Below are 17,067 nucleotides of genomic sequence, written 5' to 3'. Positions count from 1 at the left end.
CTGGACTGGGAACGCAGCAGCACAAGCGATAAATGCCAGTTGTACCCAGTTAGCGACTCGTCCTCTGCAGTATTACCGACTACCAGAGCTTCTGCTTCAGTTGGCTCATCGCAGGCAGCCTGCCCTGCCCGATCCGCACACCCAGCTCTATTCTGATCTGATGAAAGTGGCCTCTTTTCCTACAAAACTTCTGGAGCTGTAGTTTCCAGACAAGTAAAGCACCTTTTACGAAGCTGGCTTCTATTTCTGGGATACAGGATCAGGCACTGTATTGCTAACGTAGTCTATATTGTTGTATTTAAACAAAACTAAAGTATTAACATCTAAAAATCGGCTGCCGCTCAGTATGTTTTACGGTGTTTCTTAATATGCGTTTCTTTATTGACAGTAGGTCCTCATGCTGTGAGCTGCTATGGTAGGTCTGGGCTTCAGAGGAGAGGTTCAGATCCAGAATCTGACCGTAACTCGGACTTCTCCGTCCCCGTACGCAGGGGATGAAGGGAAAGCCCTTCCAAAAGCTTTGGTTCCTTGTTCTGCCAAAAACACTGGCAAATTTGGTGGATGCTGAATTGCCAGTACTGAAAAGTGCCCAGAACCATCCGTATATTTCTATTCAGTGCAAAATTTACTGTTACTTTTATATGCATTTCTAAAGCCCCGGTTTTACCATATTGGAGAGTAGAATTTGAGGAAAGGCACTTCTGCGCTCGGGAGGGATGCTCTGCCCTGGGAACTAAAAGCAAAGAGGTTACACGTGTTCCTTTTTCTTCCCATCAGTCTGTAGTATACTGCCATGGAGGGCGAATTGGGTTCTTTCAAGGAGATATTCGTCTCTTATCCGACGATATGAAAGCATTGCGTCCAACCATCTTCCCTGTCGTGCCGCGGCTGTTAAACAGAATGTATGATAAGGTGAGTTAAATTTTGCTCTTTTTCGTAATAATAAAGTTTTATGTCCCTTCAGTACTTACGTGAAAGAATTCCCTTAGTCATGGAGATTTCCCGAGCAGACTGTGTTGTTTCTGCCTTACTGCAAACACGTTCTTGCCCTGTGTAACTGACACAGCTGCTCCGACCTGTAAGTCCGTTTTACGTTGATTTGCACCGACTGCGGACTTGGCTGTTGCAGTTAATATGCGATCCCTCCGTATTAGCCTCTTACCCCGTTCTCACTGAGGTTGCCAGTGACATTCCCAGGGACAAGGGGTTTTTTCATCACAGAAACACCAGTCAGACCTGGACGTACTAGGACTTTTTGTGCCCTTCAATCAGGTTTGGAACTTGAAGCTCTCTTTCTGGTGGCAATGAGAGCTAAAAATCAGGAACTGCAAAAAGACTGAGGATTTAGGCAGTGTAAGTGTGAGGTTGGCTTTTGGATCTAGAAATAACTTTAAGAGACGGTCTTGAAAGGTATTTCAGACAGACATGTCTGGTCATCATGTTAAACCAGTTTGACCAGCTGAGAACATTTATTCCTTAGAAGATTTATCCTCTAAAGATCAGCTTAAGCACAAGCTACCGATTTAATTTTTCCCCAAGGTCAGGACCGTGGGGCAGGGGCTCTGGCGCCTCGTTAGAGGGACGGGCACTGGGGGTTTCTCATTTGTCGAGATGTAGTTCCTGCTGGATTAAGCTCAGGTAAACGCAGCCCCCGTCACCTCGTCAGCCAGCGCCAGCACCTGCTCTAGCTGCCAGGTATTCCAGTCGCTCGTTCCCAGTTGCTCAGATTTTCTGATTTCACCGAATCCTATCGTAGAAATCATACAGAAATACCAGTCCTGTACATCTAGTCAAAGCCTACCCCAGCACCCTCTCCCTTTTTCCCCCAAAAGGAACAGTATGTACAACAGCAAATGGAGTGAAACAAACCACTCCTTCCCCCCCCCAATACCAAAGCCATAGCACAGTCTCATTTAACTGCACTGCCAATGTACCTGTACCCCTCCTGGCACGGCAGAACCGTGTAGCTGTCGTTGTAAGATCAGCTTGTTGATGTTTTCCCTCTCTCGGGTGCCGCGCTGCCTGCCACCCCGCGCTCCCGCAGATCTTCAGCCAGGCAGACACGTCCCTCAAGCGCTGGATTCTGGAATTTGCCGCAAAACGGAAAAAAGCCGAAGTTCGAAACGGGATCATTAGAAATGACAGCTTGTGGGATAAACTTTTCTTCAATAAAATACAGGTAAGCAATTCAAGAAGTGAGTCTAAAATCAAAGAACTGTCACGTCTTCTAGCGATGACTGGTTTTCTTTGAAGTTAATGTGGTCCGCTTGCCTGATGATGAACTGCGGGCAACTGCCACTCACTAGCGCACAGCAGACTGAAAAATTGAACAGAAGAAGGAAATGGAGCACAGTTTGTGGTTCCACTAACTTTCGCATTAACTTTTGCCACATCTATTTTTATTTATGTATTTATTTTTACACACCACGCATCAGGTGCCAAAATTTCGATTCTACTAGGGATAGTTTTCCAGAGGGGAAGGGAGAAACACAAGGTTTTGCCACATCCCTCCTTCAGCAGCACGGAGAAATCCCTAGTTGCAGAATAATGCCTAATTTTTTGCAGCTCTGGGCTACGAGCTGTGCCCCGGCAGAGGCACCAAGGAGGGATGCGATGCAGTGCGGAGGCACTCGTCCTCCGCCATGTGACGTTGCTCAGAAGCAGGATCGTAGCCTCCCGCCCGACACCAGGGCTGCTGTCACCCCCTTCGTTATTTGGGTGCTCTGCCTTGCGGGGACTCAGCACCCGCTGCGGTAAACGGCTTTTCCCTGCTCACACCCAGCAACAGGCAGGGAAGAGGATTCCTCAAACCCGCTCCCGTCTCCTCGCACTGGGGATGGAATTCAGGAAGGTGGCCATGAAAAGAGGAGTGTGATCAAAGAGACCTTGCTCCAAAGTTTTCTGCGTATTCTCTGTAGATATGATTGGATTTAGGGTCAGGTTTCAATTGGGCATATTCAAAACCATTTTTTTCCCCTAGAAAAACAGGGATAAGGGTGTAGAGAAAAATGCACGTGTAAATCATGGTTTAACAAGAGGGGAAAGAAATCGGAATGCCCTGCTGTGTGCCACACATCTCCTCAGTAAAAAAGGATTAACCTGGCTTTAAACCAGGTTTTCTGGGCGCTGTACTGCTCCAGGAGGCTCCGTTTACTTTATTTTTTTTAATTGGATAACTTTATCTGGCGACATGCCACTTTATTTTTAACTAAAGAAACTGACTGTCCTTTTCATCTGCGGATTAGTTGTCCTCGACGCGCAAAGAGAGCAGAGCTCACAGGATGCTGACGGGAGCCCAGGCATGAGGCGAGCCAGGCTGCATATTGATTCAGGATCTGGCGAGACGGGCAGGCTCAGTCAGGACTTGTTTCCTTTTGTGCTGGGTTTTCTTTTTACTTTTAGAATAAGGAAAAAGGAAATGAAGGGAAGACAAAAAGAAGTAAAACACGACACAGGAATTGATGTAATGCCTTCCACAAATATTTGAAGGTCATCTGCCTTAAAAAGGGACAGCATTATTTTAGATGGCTTGGGAACCGATTCATTAAAAATGACGAAGTGCAAATAAGCAAAGAAAACTGGAGGGGGAAAGAGTCTGATTTTTCCCCAATGGTTCCCCAGAGCCAGATGTGTCCCCGCAGGTCTGCAGCCTACCCGGGCGGCCACACTTACCGAGACAGAGCAGCTCATCCTCCGAGAGATGTGGGACTCCCGCCCCCGTATGTCGAATGGTTTTTTCTTTGGGCACTATTTCTACCCACGAGGGGGGACAGTTATTGCTTTTAACATTTAGCTGGCTTTTTATCCCAAAGGAGAGATTCAGGGCTAGCTTGTGTTTCCATAGCACGGCTGCATCTGTTCTAGAGGGAGCGTTCTGTGCTGGCTCTGTGTAAGCGATGCTCACACGCACACTGCCATTTTTGCCATCTGTAATAATCTGTGATGCTTCCTTTTGTTTTCTCCTGCTATCAAACAGGCGAGTCTCGGTGGGTGCGTTCGCATGATAGTAACAGGCGCCGCCCCTGCGTCTCCGACTGTCCTGGGCTTCCTCCGCGCGGCCCTCGGATGCCAGGTGGGCTCGTGCGGCTGGTTGGAGGTGGTCGTTTACTGCTAGCTAGGAAACGCGCTGTGTTTGAGAAGGGAGATGGGTTAGGACCTCAGAACCGCGTTTAGGGTCGATCCAACAGCAGCTGCAGGGCTCGGGGCAGGCACAGCACCCTGGTGTCCCCGGAGCTCTGCTCCCGCAGCCGTGGGGTTGGAGTGGGGACCACCGGTGGCCCTGGGAAGCGAGCGGCAGGCAAGCGCCGCCAAAAAAAAAAGCATAACCTCATCCCAGCCGTCTCTCAGCACTTCATTGAATACGTGCAATTAAACGTGCTTGTGCATGTGCTAGGAACTTCGTTACGTTAGTTTTATTCTGTATATAAATGGAGAAAGATAATCTTCAGATGGCAATTTAACCCACTTAAGATGTCCACTGCATTATTTCCCTTTGACGAGGAAGCCCAGGGCAACCAAAAGGTGTTGTTCAAGAGCCTAAAATTAGGTGGAAAAAAAAAAAATGGAAAGGTATATTTTCAAAATATCCCACAAAAATACCTTCCTCCCACCCCCAACTACTAAATTTCTCCCTGGAGTAACACACTTCCTGACTCAAAAGCTAATTGCTGAACTTGTCTTCTCACTGTTTTCAGCTATACAGATCCATAGCCACGTAAACGAAATTTCATACACAGTAAGAGCCGGGGCAAGTGTCCCTGTGTTAACCGTGCGCCCGTGCATTGCAGCCGGCAGGATTAGCTCACAGGACTGTGCAACAGAAGGCAATTCTTAGAATTTTCTTTTGTAATAGTGAAATCATATATACTGCTTTAAAGATACCCGTTCCTTTGTCAGGTTTATGAAGGTTATGGCCAAACAGAATGCACAGCTGGATGCACCTTTACCACCCCAGGTGACTGGACATCAGGTAATGATTTTCTTCCACCATTTCCAGAAAGAAAAAAAATGCACATTTCTTTTGAAAATTCTGGACTGGAACATCCCAGGGTGTTACACAACGTTCACTACTGCGTGAATAATTTTCAGCAAATGTAATGTTCTTGAAAGTACGACTAGTCCGGAATAGAGAGACAGGGATCAGATGTTGGGCACGTTTGCCTGGGGAGATTTGGGGTTGCCCCCGGAGCTGCTATTTGCAGTACTCTCATCTCTGCACTCCCGGCCCTATGAGTCCTCTCTGGAGCACTGGAGCTGAATTTAGAAGAATGTTTGTTATAATGGAATGCTGGAACAAAGAAAAGATGTACTCAGTGAGCAAACTCGGGCTTTGGACACAGATCCACCACTACCCAATACTTTCTATATTTCAGGCTTTCAAAACTTTTGAATCTTGACAAAATCAGATAAAGATTAGCACTAAGCAAGATTCAGATAATACATACAAGTACTTAATTTCTTCTCAATATAATTCACCAGTATTTACAAACATGTTGTGAAATGGGCATCGTACTCATTCAAATAAATACGAGTAGGAAACCTGGGCATTAGATAGTAGTGGGTCTGGCCAGTTAATCATTTCCTTCTTTCCAATCCATGTTTTCTGTGGCTGGAGAAGAGCATGTGCTTTCTTCTCCCAGCACGAGTGGCCATCCGTTTGGTTTTCTCCAAACGGAACCCAGCCCCTGGCAGATCCTGGTGTGCCCCGGGACTCGCTGCCCGTGCCCCGGCCAGCGCTGGGCAAAGCGCCGCTCGCACGCCAACGCCGCATCCTCATCCTCAGCGCGCTTTGAGCTGGCTCCTTTGCAAAATGAGTGCTGTGACACAGAGTTGTGATTCCTTTCCAGTCCGTTTTTCTTTACTTCTGGGGAAAACAGGGCTGTTCTGCACAGCGCAGTGCTCCAGCAGTGCCTGTTGGCTCCAGCGGACCTTGCCCTGGCTTCAGCTTTGGAGAAAACTGTAGGGATGGGGGGGGAGCGTGTTCAGCGTGATGTCACGCTGGTGTTCCCAGATGATTAAAATGATGAGAGTCCAGAGCTTAGTGTGCTTTGATAATGCGTTAAGCTCAAACAAGGGCTAGTCTCTTAGAGGTAACGGAGACACGGTCCGTATTTTGACATGTTGGAAAATGGGGTTTATATCCAAATAGGAGGTTTGGGTATGTAGGCTCGGTAGTTTAAAACCTTAAAATGAGGAAATATGCCTAGCTCCTGCTAGAACATCCAGTGCATCTACAACTCTGCAAGCAAGTAATAATAAAATGCTAATTATTGGTGACAAGTGACTGGATAACTTTGATTTCCAGGTCATGTGGGAGCCCCTTTGCCCTGTAACTTAATCAGATTGAAGGATGTGGAAGAGCTGAATTATTTTGCTTCCAAAGGAGAAGGAGAGGTAGCAAATCACACTTTTATATCAAATTCTCACTAGTTAACACTGTATTAAGTAGTTATGTAGTTATAGAAACGTTTTACCTTTGTAAGGTGCGTAGTTGCTGATGTGTTACGTGTTACAGTCAGGAAAGGAAAACAGCAATTCAGCAAGAGAGCAGCCAAGCGTTAATTAAAAAGGGGCTGTGGCAGTCCTTCCAGCCAATGCCGTGGCTGATTACTTTAAAAGCTAAGACTGAATTAATGAGTTCAGCTAAGAGCAGCTGAATTGCTGTGATTTCTACATTGCTCATATTTCTATATTGCACAGAAATTAAACTTACTGAAATCACTTTTTAACTGCAAGCTGAATGCAAACCGACTTCAAACAGATCAATTTTGCATTCCCTAAATCATACTTCCATTAGTTCGAAAAAAATCCATAGGTAAATATATAATGCAACATATTTTATTTCCATGGAGCAGAGTCATTAAATCAACCTATAAAATATTTCAGTTTTAGCGAATTACTGTTTATCTTGTTAGTATGTACAGCAGACTAATAAACTAATTTATCAGCACCTCCGACTGTTTTGCAGATATGTGTGAAAGGACCAAATGTTTTCAAAGGTTATCTGAAAGATGAAGAGAAGACGACTGAAGCGCTGGACCAGGAGGGCTGGCTTCACACTGGAGACATTGGGAAGTGGTTACCTGTGCGTACTGATCGGATCCTCAGTTCTTACGTCAACTGTATTATCCCATGTAAATTTTCAAGGACCGAATTTAAATTTCCAGGCAGATCTATCTTTACGAAGGATTGTGTTTATATTTTGCAGAATAAGCTCGATGTCAGTGAAGTGTTTTCTGGGAATTTAAAAAGAGCTCTGTTAAAAGCAGACTGCTCACTGAGTCTCTGTGGTTAAATAACTCCTCTGGGAACTCTCATTTCTTTCTCCTAACAGAACGGGACTCTTAAAATTATTGATCGGAAAAAGCATATATTTAAACTCGCTCAGGGAGAATATATCGCACCAGAGAAGATAGAGAATATCTATATCCGCAGTGACCCTGTTGCCCAGATCTATGTCCACGGAGACAGCCTGCAGGTAAAAACTAAGTTTTCAGAAAGTATTACTTTATTCTTTGTAAGCAGAAGACAGAGAGCTGGGCAGCGTGAGCGGGTCACGCCACGTTTTTGCCCTGACGTCTCCCTCCTGTTCTGGAGCTGGCTGGCAGCCACGCAGGAGCTGAGCTGCTGGCGTGACCCGAAGCAGCTTGGAGGATGCTGTGGCCAAAGATCAAGCCTTAAAAATACGCTTTAGTGTCACCCTTTGGGTCTGTAACGCTTTCCTTTGCCACGTTACCTGCGGTGAGCCAGGCGAAGGCAAAGCCACAACCGGTGCCTACCCATTTTGGCCAGTCTCGTCCCGTTTTTGCCTTGCCCCTCCCCACATTGCAGCTCTGTCCACTGGTTGCAGTTGGGTGTGCAGCGAAGACGGCTTATTCACATATTTACACAAACACGTACAGCTTCTGAAACCGTTGCAATTCGTCCCTCTGCGTTCATTGGCAACAACCCCGGCACTGGAGTTTGCCCGAGACTCGCAGGCCCATGAGCCGCGTGTGTATAAACGATACGGGCTGCGTTCCGCTCTGGCTTACGCCTGTGAAAAAAGTAATTTAATTAATGTCCAAGCAGAACACAAACCCAACTGAAGGTGTTAAAGCTGTTGGCAAATGCGGGAACAGTCACAGAGAACCATTTTGTCTGAGGGAAAAGGCACAGACACCAAAATATACTTTGCTATGTCGTGTTAGCAAATTATTAACACAATTAAACAAGAAGTGATAAGCACGTAGCAAATTCAACCGGCTTGTGTATTCACTTCGGCGTAGGGCCTTAAATGTCGTTCAGCTTTTGCCTGCAATTCTCTTCTTCACCCGCAGGCTTTCCTGGTGGGAATTGTGGTGCCCGATCCCGAAGTCATGCCAGGCTGGGCAAAGAAAAGAGGGTTTGACGGAACATACGCAGAACTCTGTAAAAATAAGGTTTGTCATTCTATCTGTCGGCAATACAGACATTCTCTCACTGTGGCATAACCTAGTTAAGAGTAGGTGGCCATTATTAATGATCTCAGTGACAAGAATTATTTCTTCGCTGAGAATTAAGCAGGGTTGACCTGGGAACAGCGATGTGCGCTGACTGATGGTACAGACCCCTGTGAACTCCTCCGTGGGGGGACCAGGGCTCTGTCCGGCCGAGGACAGCAGTACGGCAGTACGAGAGGTTGTATTTGTTTAGATGTCTTGAATAAGGATCCCAGCCTTATTTACACGCGCTCTGTAATACCGCGTAACTGAGTTGGATCGCATTAATGAACGCTGATGCCACTGAATCATCCCACTGGCGTCTGTGGGAAATGAGTCTGCGTCTAAGTCTGGCAAATGGTTGAAGGACCGCAAATGTAAGCATCTGTCACCTACGTTTAAAACCAGAATGGCCAGACCCATTATTTTTCATACTGAGGAAACGGTTAACATTACCGCACTTAAGTTTAATGTTTGCACATTTCTTTAATAGAATATTTGCTAATTATGTATTAACTATCAACAAGGCACTTGAACCTTGCTCAGAAACATGTTTTCTTGATGAACAATGACATTAATTGCGTGTAAGGTTGATATTTCATGAGGAATTTATGTGTTTTAACCCAGGAACTGCAGCAAGCGATAATGGAAGACATGGTACGGTTAGGTAAGGAGAGTGGACTTCATTCCTTTGAGCAGGTAAAATGAAACAAGTAAGACGTTATTCAGTGCGGTCAGACAGGCGGTTTGTCCATTGGTATTGAATGGGGATTTGTCGGCATTTGTTCTGTTACTACATATCCTTGTTGTAGCTGCACACCGTGTTTTCTGAGAGCGAGCTTTATTGCTGGCCAGTTGTGTTTGGTCCTTTGAAAACAGATACGCTGTGATTCTGCCTTCCACTCGTGCTTGACATTTGAATTACGTTTAGTGAAAATTTTGGGTGCAGAGGTAAAACTCTAATCCAAGCACACGGATAATCTCTCCAGTCTGACAACCGGGGCTCAGGACAAATGTCTGCAGGGCTCTGATTCTTCTGCCACTGGAGCACTGTTAAGAAACTGGGTCACTAATTACCATTCTTGTGACTGACCTAGGAAATGCTGCTGGTTTATTTGTTTTCAGCCGGTGCACTAATTCTTTTCTGGTGCTCGTGTAAATATTTCTGCAACGGGGCTACAAACACTTCAGAAGGAGAGATCTGAAATCAACCGTGGATTACATTGCATTAAAAACACAGTAAAAAAAAAAATAATCCACCACATTTTAAAATGTCTAGATGCTTATTTCTGTTAAAATAATGAACAACTTAGTCATTACATATAATTAGCAAGGGCCTTTCTGCTTTTGTTTAGCGTGTTTCTGAGCGGTAGTTCTAATGAGTGATTCACCATATCCGAGTCCAGCAGAAACACCATTAAACATAAACTTGCTATTCTTCATTTCGCAGTTACATATGCAAATCAAATGATTGTAAAAAGAAATTAATTTAAAGATGAAACTCATTATAAAGCACGGTTTGGTCTGTGGTAATAAGTCTGGTTTGCTCCTGCCATAGTCTTCACAGCATGAACTATCCTCGAGTACCAGCAGTCTGCAATTAATAAACGATAAGGTAGGGAGGAAAGGCTTTGCCATCTTTCTAAAAGTTAAGAAGAAATATTTCGCATTTCAAAACTAAAGGGCTGCAAAATTAACATCTCTGGTGCAATACGTAATGTTAAAACCGGAGGTTGAGCCGGCTGTTACGGCTGATGTTCTTGTAGAATGGGATCCCCCCGATACGGCAGAGCCGCTCTCTGTCATCTCCGTCCCTGCCTGCAGCGCCGGAGGCCTGAGCTGGGACCTCTGCCTTGGAAATGACGACTCCGGCTTCTGTAACCAGCAGCTTCCAGGGTGCAGGCTCCGAAAGCCAGCGCAGCGAGAGGGGGAAGCGTTAATAGCACAAACGCTGATTTTGTGAAGGACGTCACGGGGGAGGAACTGGACCACGATGCTCACGGGGGAAAATGAATCACATCTAATGGGAATCTAAAAATTGATTCTCAGTCTATATTCCTGCAACTACCAATCTCATGAAATGCAAACCGGGTTTGGGGAATCGCAAAAACAGCAGATGGCTGGGGAATTTTGTCTTAAATCAGCGGACTATGACCAGTCACGCAGCAGTTTTCTGCTTTCTCCCACACCAGCACTCCCATAAACGCCCTGGAAGGAAAAGCTCGCTCCCATCTGTGCTGCCAGGCTCCCTGCTGTGCTCAGAGGCACCGCCGCTAACAAGGGCAGCCTTGTAAAATCCTGTTTGCCTAGGATGAATGATTTTATATCATTTTAAGTAGCTAGTAAAACACCATCAATTCTTCTTTAAAGATGATCATCATGTACAGTCTTTGCGCCTGCAAAGCTTTATGGTAATTTTGCAAGACCGAACTAGTGCTGCTTGCTTTCTTTTGCCGTTCGGTTAAGATGACGTTTCTTAGCACGACTCCCTGCCCTCCCTCCCTTCCCTTCTCTTCCACGGCCTTTCAACCGTGTGAAACTCCGCCGTTACAATATCGCATGTGGTGTACTGCCCCTCGCGCTCTGCCTCGCTGTGTTTCGGCCTTGGTTTCAGACGGAAAAGAGGTTTATGCGTTCATTCCCTCGGAGAGCTCCCTTCTGGGCTGGCTGGCTGGGGGGTCAGCGCGCACACAGGAAAACAAGGAGGAGAGCAGGGAGTGGTGAGGGGTGGGGGGGGATTTAGCATCACCTCGGAAAATTTGGGCAGGTGAGGAAAACCCTGGAGACCCGGCGGAAGGGTCTCCTGGGCGCCAGGCACAGCGACACGGCAAGGCTGGCGGGAGAGGCGATGCTTACTGAGTGTGGTGCCTGTAATTTTTGCTATAAATATATCCCTTCTTTATTTTAGGTCAAAGCCATTTACATTCACTCTGATATGTTCTCAGTACAAAATGGTTTGTTGACACCAACGTTAAAGGCTAAGAGACCCGAACTAAGAGATTACTTCAAAAAACAAATAGAAGAGCTGTATTCGAGCATCTCCATCTGAAATTACGGGAAGAATCTTCTGAATAATGGACTTCGTAGCAATACTAGAATAATACTCAAAAGTACAGAGCCAGAATGACAGCTGAAATGGATAAGCATCAGAATCTGACATTTGAGCCTTTCATTGTTCTAGGATTTCACCACTAACCATAATTCTCCTTCTTTTTTCCATCGAGTGTGATACAATTTATTTTTTACTCTATGTAGGCAGTAGGGTACTACTAAGAATCAGGCTAAATTGCCACAGAACATACAGAAATTTCAATCTATGACCAAGTAAATTATGGAAACTTACCTTATTAATAACTACAAACATGTCTAATTAAAATAGGGAAAATTTCAGGTATGTCTGTCTGTATATAACGTAATACATTAGAAACTAAAATTGTGGGTAATTCAATAATGTGGTCTACCTCAAACAATCAGTGATTGATGGTGAAGTCTGTTTTCCCTGATTTGGAACTTCAAGCTGGGTATTGGTTTATATATTAAGTGATAGTTTTTATATTTTCCAGGACATAAATTACATTGATTTGATTTAATCATTAATGACCTAACAACCGGAATAGAAATAGGAATGAATCTCCCACTATTTGTACTTAATAGACCTGTTAGTATATGACATCTAATGGATTAAATTGAAATTAAAGAAGAGGTTAGGAAGCGGTAGGATAGAATTCCCTCCGTTTCCTTTTCATCTGAACTCAGTTTATACATGGCATGCTGATTTTGCATTAGGGCCTCCTTCAGCACAGCACACTCACGGACATCTGAACTACTCAAACCGAGAAGGTTGTAAAGCATCGCTGGCTCTGGGGCGTCTTTCTGTGGGAGTTCACATTAACCCATATGCTCCCGGTCCCTAATTTATTACTTTACATGCTGCTAATGCTGCGTAGTCCAGTTGGACTAACTCCCTTTCAGAAACAGTGCTAAAGAAACGGAGCACAAGGTTTAAGCTGCAATTCTGAATGGGGCTTAGCAAAATAAATCGGTTTGGGAGAAAGGCTGGCCTGAGATGCAGCGGCGGAGGGCATCCTTCGGCTGGCCATGGGAGAGGAAGAGATGCTGCTCCGGAAGGCGCGCAGGGATGGGCGAAAGGCTGCGGTAGCCGTTGCAGTCGTAAGGTGTCATGGTACGGTAAAACACGACGTGGCTGCGGAAAGGCCTGCTAAGAAAACAGCTTTACGTTGAGACGTCTGGAAGCCTCAGTTCCTGCTGTCGTCACTTCCAGTGGCCTCTCTGGAATAAAGAGCAAGTGGTCGGGATGAAACTGGAGATTTCACAACCAGCTGCAGCCATTGAAAGGGGACAAGTCCCACGGGAAGGGGAACGGAGCTCGCTCCTGAAATAAAGCACGGTACAAAACAATGAGAAAACTGTAGCGTCAAGTCGCTTGAATGCTTGGACTGTCAGTGGCTTCCTTCTGCTAAACAGGGTCCGAAATATCTATGTGTATTTTAATAGCTGCTGTTCGTTGCACCAGTGCATACTAGCATGGAGCTGTGCCTGCTAGATCTTCTTCGCTAGGACAGTGAAAGCACACTTATTTTCTCTTTTAAACTGGAATCCACTGTAGACTTTTGAAGCTAAAAGTTTAAATTTTTAATCTAAATGACCTCTTATTTTCCCTCTGAAATTCCACTGCATGCTTCAAAATGAAATAAATTGAATTAATGAGTTAGTGTTACACAAAGACTGATTTATTGCAGTAATTTCAGAACAAAATGATACAAAGGAAACTGTATCAGCTAACATAATCACTCATATAAAGAACATAGTGATTTGATTTATCAGATGTGGAAGGATTTGTCTGAATCCCTTTTTGCGCCCGATTCCCCTTTTGATTCCAGTGCAATGACTCATACCAGTCCAAAGCAATTAAGAAATACCGCTCCTGCGATCTGATGGTACTGTACGTTCATTTTTCACCAATGTACACAGCAACAGCATCCCTGGGGAATTTGCGTCTGCCACGTCTACAGAGGATAGGAATTACTGTACAAAATCTGGCTCTTTAGGTCAAGTCATAAAGGATTTTCATCTCTGCGGAGTCTAGTTCATCTCCTTTTTGTATCAGCCAGAAGACAGTCATTACATACGCACGCTCCAAAGCAGTGAAGAATTAGTACAATTTCCTGTTTTAATGCGACATACTTTTAAAATAAAAAAAAAAAAACAAACCCGAAAACTAGTCATCTAAATAAGTACAGAAAAGCTATTTTCCACTGACCTTTCTCTACCACATGAATTTAATATAATTTTCTTCTAAGATGATTTCAGTTTACCAGACTTCTCTAGCTAACTAAAATCTGACTTTGTATAAGTGTAGAAGATCCCAACACGAGTTTATTTACGGCTTAGATGGCTGTTATTTTAAGAATATAATGCCGTTGTTCTTTCGGCATTTGATGCAAAATGTCAGATGCGCTAGAGCCAAAGATATGACCACCAAACAAATAAGAAAAAATACAGATGTGGCCACACTAGGATGATGCAAAATTAGGGAGAAATTGTGTTGCTGCACCAAAAGTGTGAATATGTCCAGAACTTGTGAAAAACTGTATAAATAAACTAAAAGCTCTCTTGAATACTTTCTTGTGTAATCAGATTTTCCTCTGCAGGTCACTCTCTCGCCATAATCATAACAATGTTGTGAGAGATTAAAACTTGAATACATGTGCAACACACGGGCTAGGCACAAACATGCTTCTCTCCAAATTTCAGGAATACTTGTTTTGCATCGAGCTTTCTTAAACTGAAATACTTCTTGTGACCACCAAGGAAAAATCACCAGGGCTGCCCAATAACCAGTTGGTTGGTTGGTTGGTTTGTTTTCTCAAGACAGCTAATTACAAAATTAATTTCCAATATTCATCTTATCAAAAGAGCTGAGACTCGAGTGCCATTGCATAAGTGGCAATGCAAGTTACCCATCTCTCTCTCTCCGAGTGATGGCTTCTGGGTGACTGGTTTTAACTAATCACTCTCATCTGGGGGTTCATTCCGCCACCGCTTAGTGACAGAACCACAGCAAGGCCACTGCACTGAGCACAACGCTCTGCCACCAGAGCGGGGCAGAGGGGGGGTCAGGCAGGAGGCCGATACCCCAAAGCACTGTGGCCGCCAAAGCCGTTTGCACCCTCTTCCCCGCAGGGTTACGCCGCAGTGGGCGTGCTGCGAGGCTCCGCGCACCAAATATGCCTCTGAAATCACTGGAAGGCTCTCTCCAGTGCTCATATATAAAAACCAGAATAAAATACATTTTCCGGGAAGAGAATATTGCTTAGTCATATATTTTGTATGTTCTTTGCTCGATATATTGCACAGAGAAAATACTGTTCTGCTACAGAAATGGTCAAACACAGAGGAGTGGAACAGAAACCATACCAGTCTTAACCCCGTGTTGGCAGGAAACATGCAGCATTATTGTGTCCTGAAAAGCACATCTGCAGGTTAAAATGGTTGATACGCATCAAGTGAGAAAGATGGTGAGTTGTTTATTGGTAAAAGGACTACTTTGCAATCTGTCGTTGCTGTTAGTAAGTATATATCAGCATCAGTAAAGTCCAGTGTCATTTTTGCCATGAATATGAAATTCTTGCATAGAACAGAAAATAAACTGACTTAATCTTCTGGAATGAAACACATTAACTATAGATTTTTTTTTCTTTTTATTTTCCATGTGTTAAAAGCACAAACTGGTGATCTATATGTAAATAAACTGCTACAAGATGAATGTAAACTGGGAAAGAATATACTATTTTTGCATGGTAACAGATTACTTAAAGACCTCTTGATGCCTTACAGAAAATTTGGAAGAGCATTTTATTTAGAGGCAATTCTATCTGTGTACTTTTTGTATCTTTAGCTCACTCTGGTTTTGTCTGTGGAAAAAACCCCAGATAATCAGAATTAGACCTTTGTTTCTTCTTGGAGTTAACACTCCTGGTCCTATGCACATTCAATGGTTTCTACACCACCTTTACTCCCTTGAAATGGTGAAGCTGAGGCTGTGCTTTTCGGAGGAGAAAGCTGGATGCTTGTAGTCTGGGAGGGAAAAAGTTTCAGATCCCTGGAATTGTTCCAAAATAAAATGTTTTCTGAGGCATCTAGAGCCACTTTAAGCCCTTTGCTTCATTTCAGCTTTTTGTTATGTATTTTAGCAAAGTACAAGCCGCTAACAAATGAGGCATTTTCGTAAGTGTTGCCTATTCTATTTTCAACCGAAAGTGAAGGGGTTAAAATATAACATATACATTTGTGTAAAAAAAAAAATAATCTTAACTGTAATTAAAGATTTTTCAGTTTTGGTATATTAGCATGTATATCAAAAAGTCATCTATGGAAATTTTTGTAAAGAATTAAATTGTCACATTTCTCAAAACCACTCATAAGATTTTTCTTGTGGACTGACATACAATAAATGCTCTTTTATAAAACCTGTTGTTCTTCCAGCACTCTGTCCTCTCAATCGGTAGGAAGTCGTTCAGAATGCGTGCCTATACTAAACGTGGTGTACAAAACAAACAAACAAAAAATAAAGTAACGACCAAAGGAATATTGGAACCTGAGATTGATTTTAGCTATCTTCTACGAAAAAATTGTTGCAAAGTTCTCTGAAGATGCAGCAGTCTTTCTGTAATGGTTTCAATTTATTTTAATTCAGTAATAATATAACCAAATGTACATGCTTGTTTAATATCAATTGACAACTGGGAATGCATAGTATTTTTTCAGACTATGTGTCTAAAACAATAAAGTTTAAAAGCATTCAGTCTCTATTCCAGTTTTTGTGTGCATTTGCATCTCTCCCTTCACTTGGAAATCCAGTAACGCCGAAGAATGAGCTTAAATTTTTCATGTTAACGAAGCAATCAGATTCCTCTGCTCTGTAAACTTAAGCTGAAACATGAGGTCTGATCAATAAAAGGAATATAAGTTACACAATTTCGATAGTGAGATGCAATATTATAAACCCACATCCATCGGCATGTTTATTAGCCGACACCGGTGAGCGGGAGCAGGCCGGGCAGCCCGCGGCAGGGCCGGCAGCAGGACGGGAGCGGAGCAGGCCGGGCTATCCCCGGGCAATGCCGCCCTCATTTCGCGTCAGAAACCGGTGGCCGGTTCAGGCAACAGCCGCCATGGGCCGCCGGGTTTCTGTGTCCCCGGCCCGCCCGAGGGGCCCGGCCGCGGCCCCACAGCTGGTGTGGGTGCGGGCCTGGGGCTTGGCCCGGCCCGGGGACCGCTCTCCCCTCTCTCCGTTTCTCTCGACCAGGTTCACAGCCGCCCTCAGCGTCAACTCACACTCCTCCAGCATAAAAATCCTCAGGCCAGACGCGCGCTGATAACGGGCCCAGGAAAAGGCAACTCTCCCCCTTCCTGCGCCTCTACAGCTGCGCCGCCTCCCCCAGGGTGCCGTCCGTCGGCGGGCAGTCCCGCAGCGGGGCGAGGACCCGCCACCTCCCGTGCCCACCGCGGCTGCCTGCGGGCCCTCCCCCCTCCCCTCAGGCCGGGCCGAGCCCCCCGGCGGCAGGACCGACACCCCAGACCCGCC

The 17,067-nt window shown here is 44.7% G+C and overlaps 1 protein-coding gene across 5 annotated transcripts in view; it reads left to right on the top strand.

Annotated features, from left to right (window-relative positions):
* ACSL6 (acyl-CoA synthetase long chain family member 6) overlaps positions 1–16,289 on the top strand; it is a 59,273-nt gene extending 42,984 nt beyond the window's left edge. For all 5 annotated transcript variants that reach the window (XM_075766107.1, XM_075766111.1, XM_075766108.1 and 2 more), the window contains 10 exons: positions 778–912; positions 2,045–2,179; positions 3,977–4,072; positions 4,897–4,969; positions 6,305–6,393; positions 6,968–7,084; positions 7,334–7,477; positions 8,319–8,420; positions 9,087–9,158; positions 11,368–16,289. In XM_075766107.1, coding sequence (XP_075622222.1) covers positions 778–912; positions 2,045–2,179; positions 3,977–4,072; positions 4,897–4,969; positions 6,305–6,393; positions 6,968–7,084; positions 7,334–7,477; positions 8,319–8,420; positions 9,087–9,158; positions 11,368–11,508 — 1,104 coding nt within the window. In that variant the 3' untranslated portion in view covers positions 11,509–16,289. The remainder of the gene's footprint in view (positions 1–777; positions 913–2,044; positions 2,180–3,976; positions 4,073–4,896; positions 4,970–6,304; positions 6,394–6,967; positions 7,085–7,333; positions 7,478–8,318; positions 8,421–9,086; positions 9,159–11,367) is intronic.
* Positions 16,290–17,067: the final 778 nt, after the last annotated feature.

This window comes from Balearica regulorum, chromosome 14 (genome assembly GCF_011004875.1).
Source record: "Balearica regulorum gibbericeps isolate bBalReg1 chromosome 14, bBalReg1.pri, whole genome shotgun sequence".
NCBI lineage: Eukaryota > Metazoa > Chordata > Aves > Gruiformes > Gruidae > Balearica > Balearica regulorum.
Note: the sequence above shows the minus strand (reverse complement) of the source record. Positions and strands in the feature narration are given on the sequence as shown.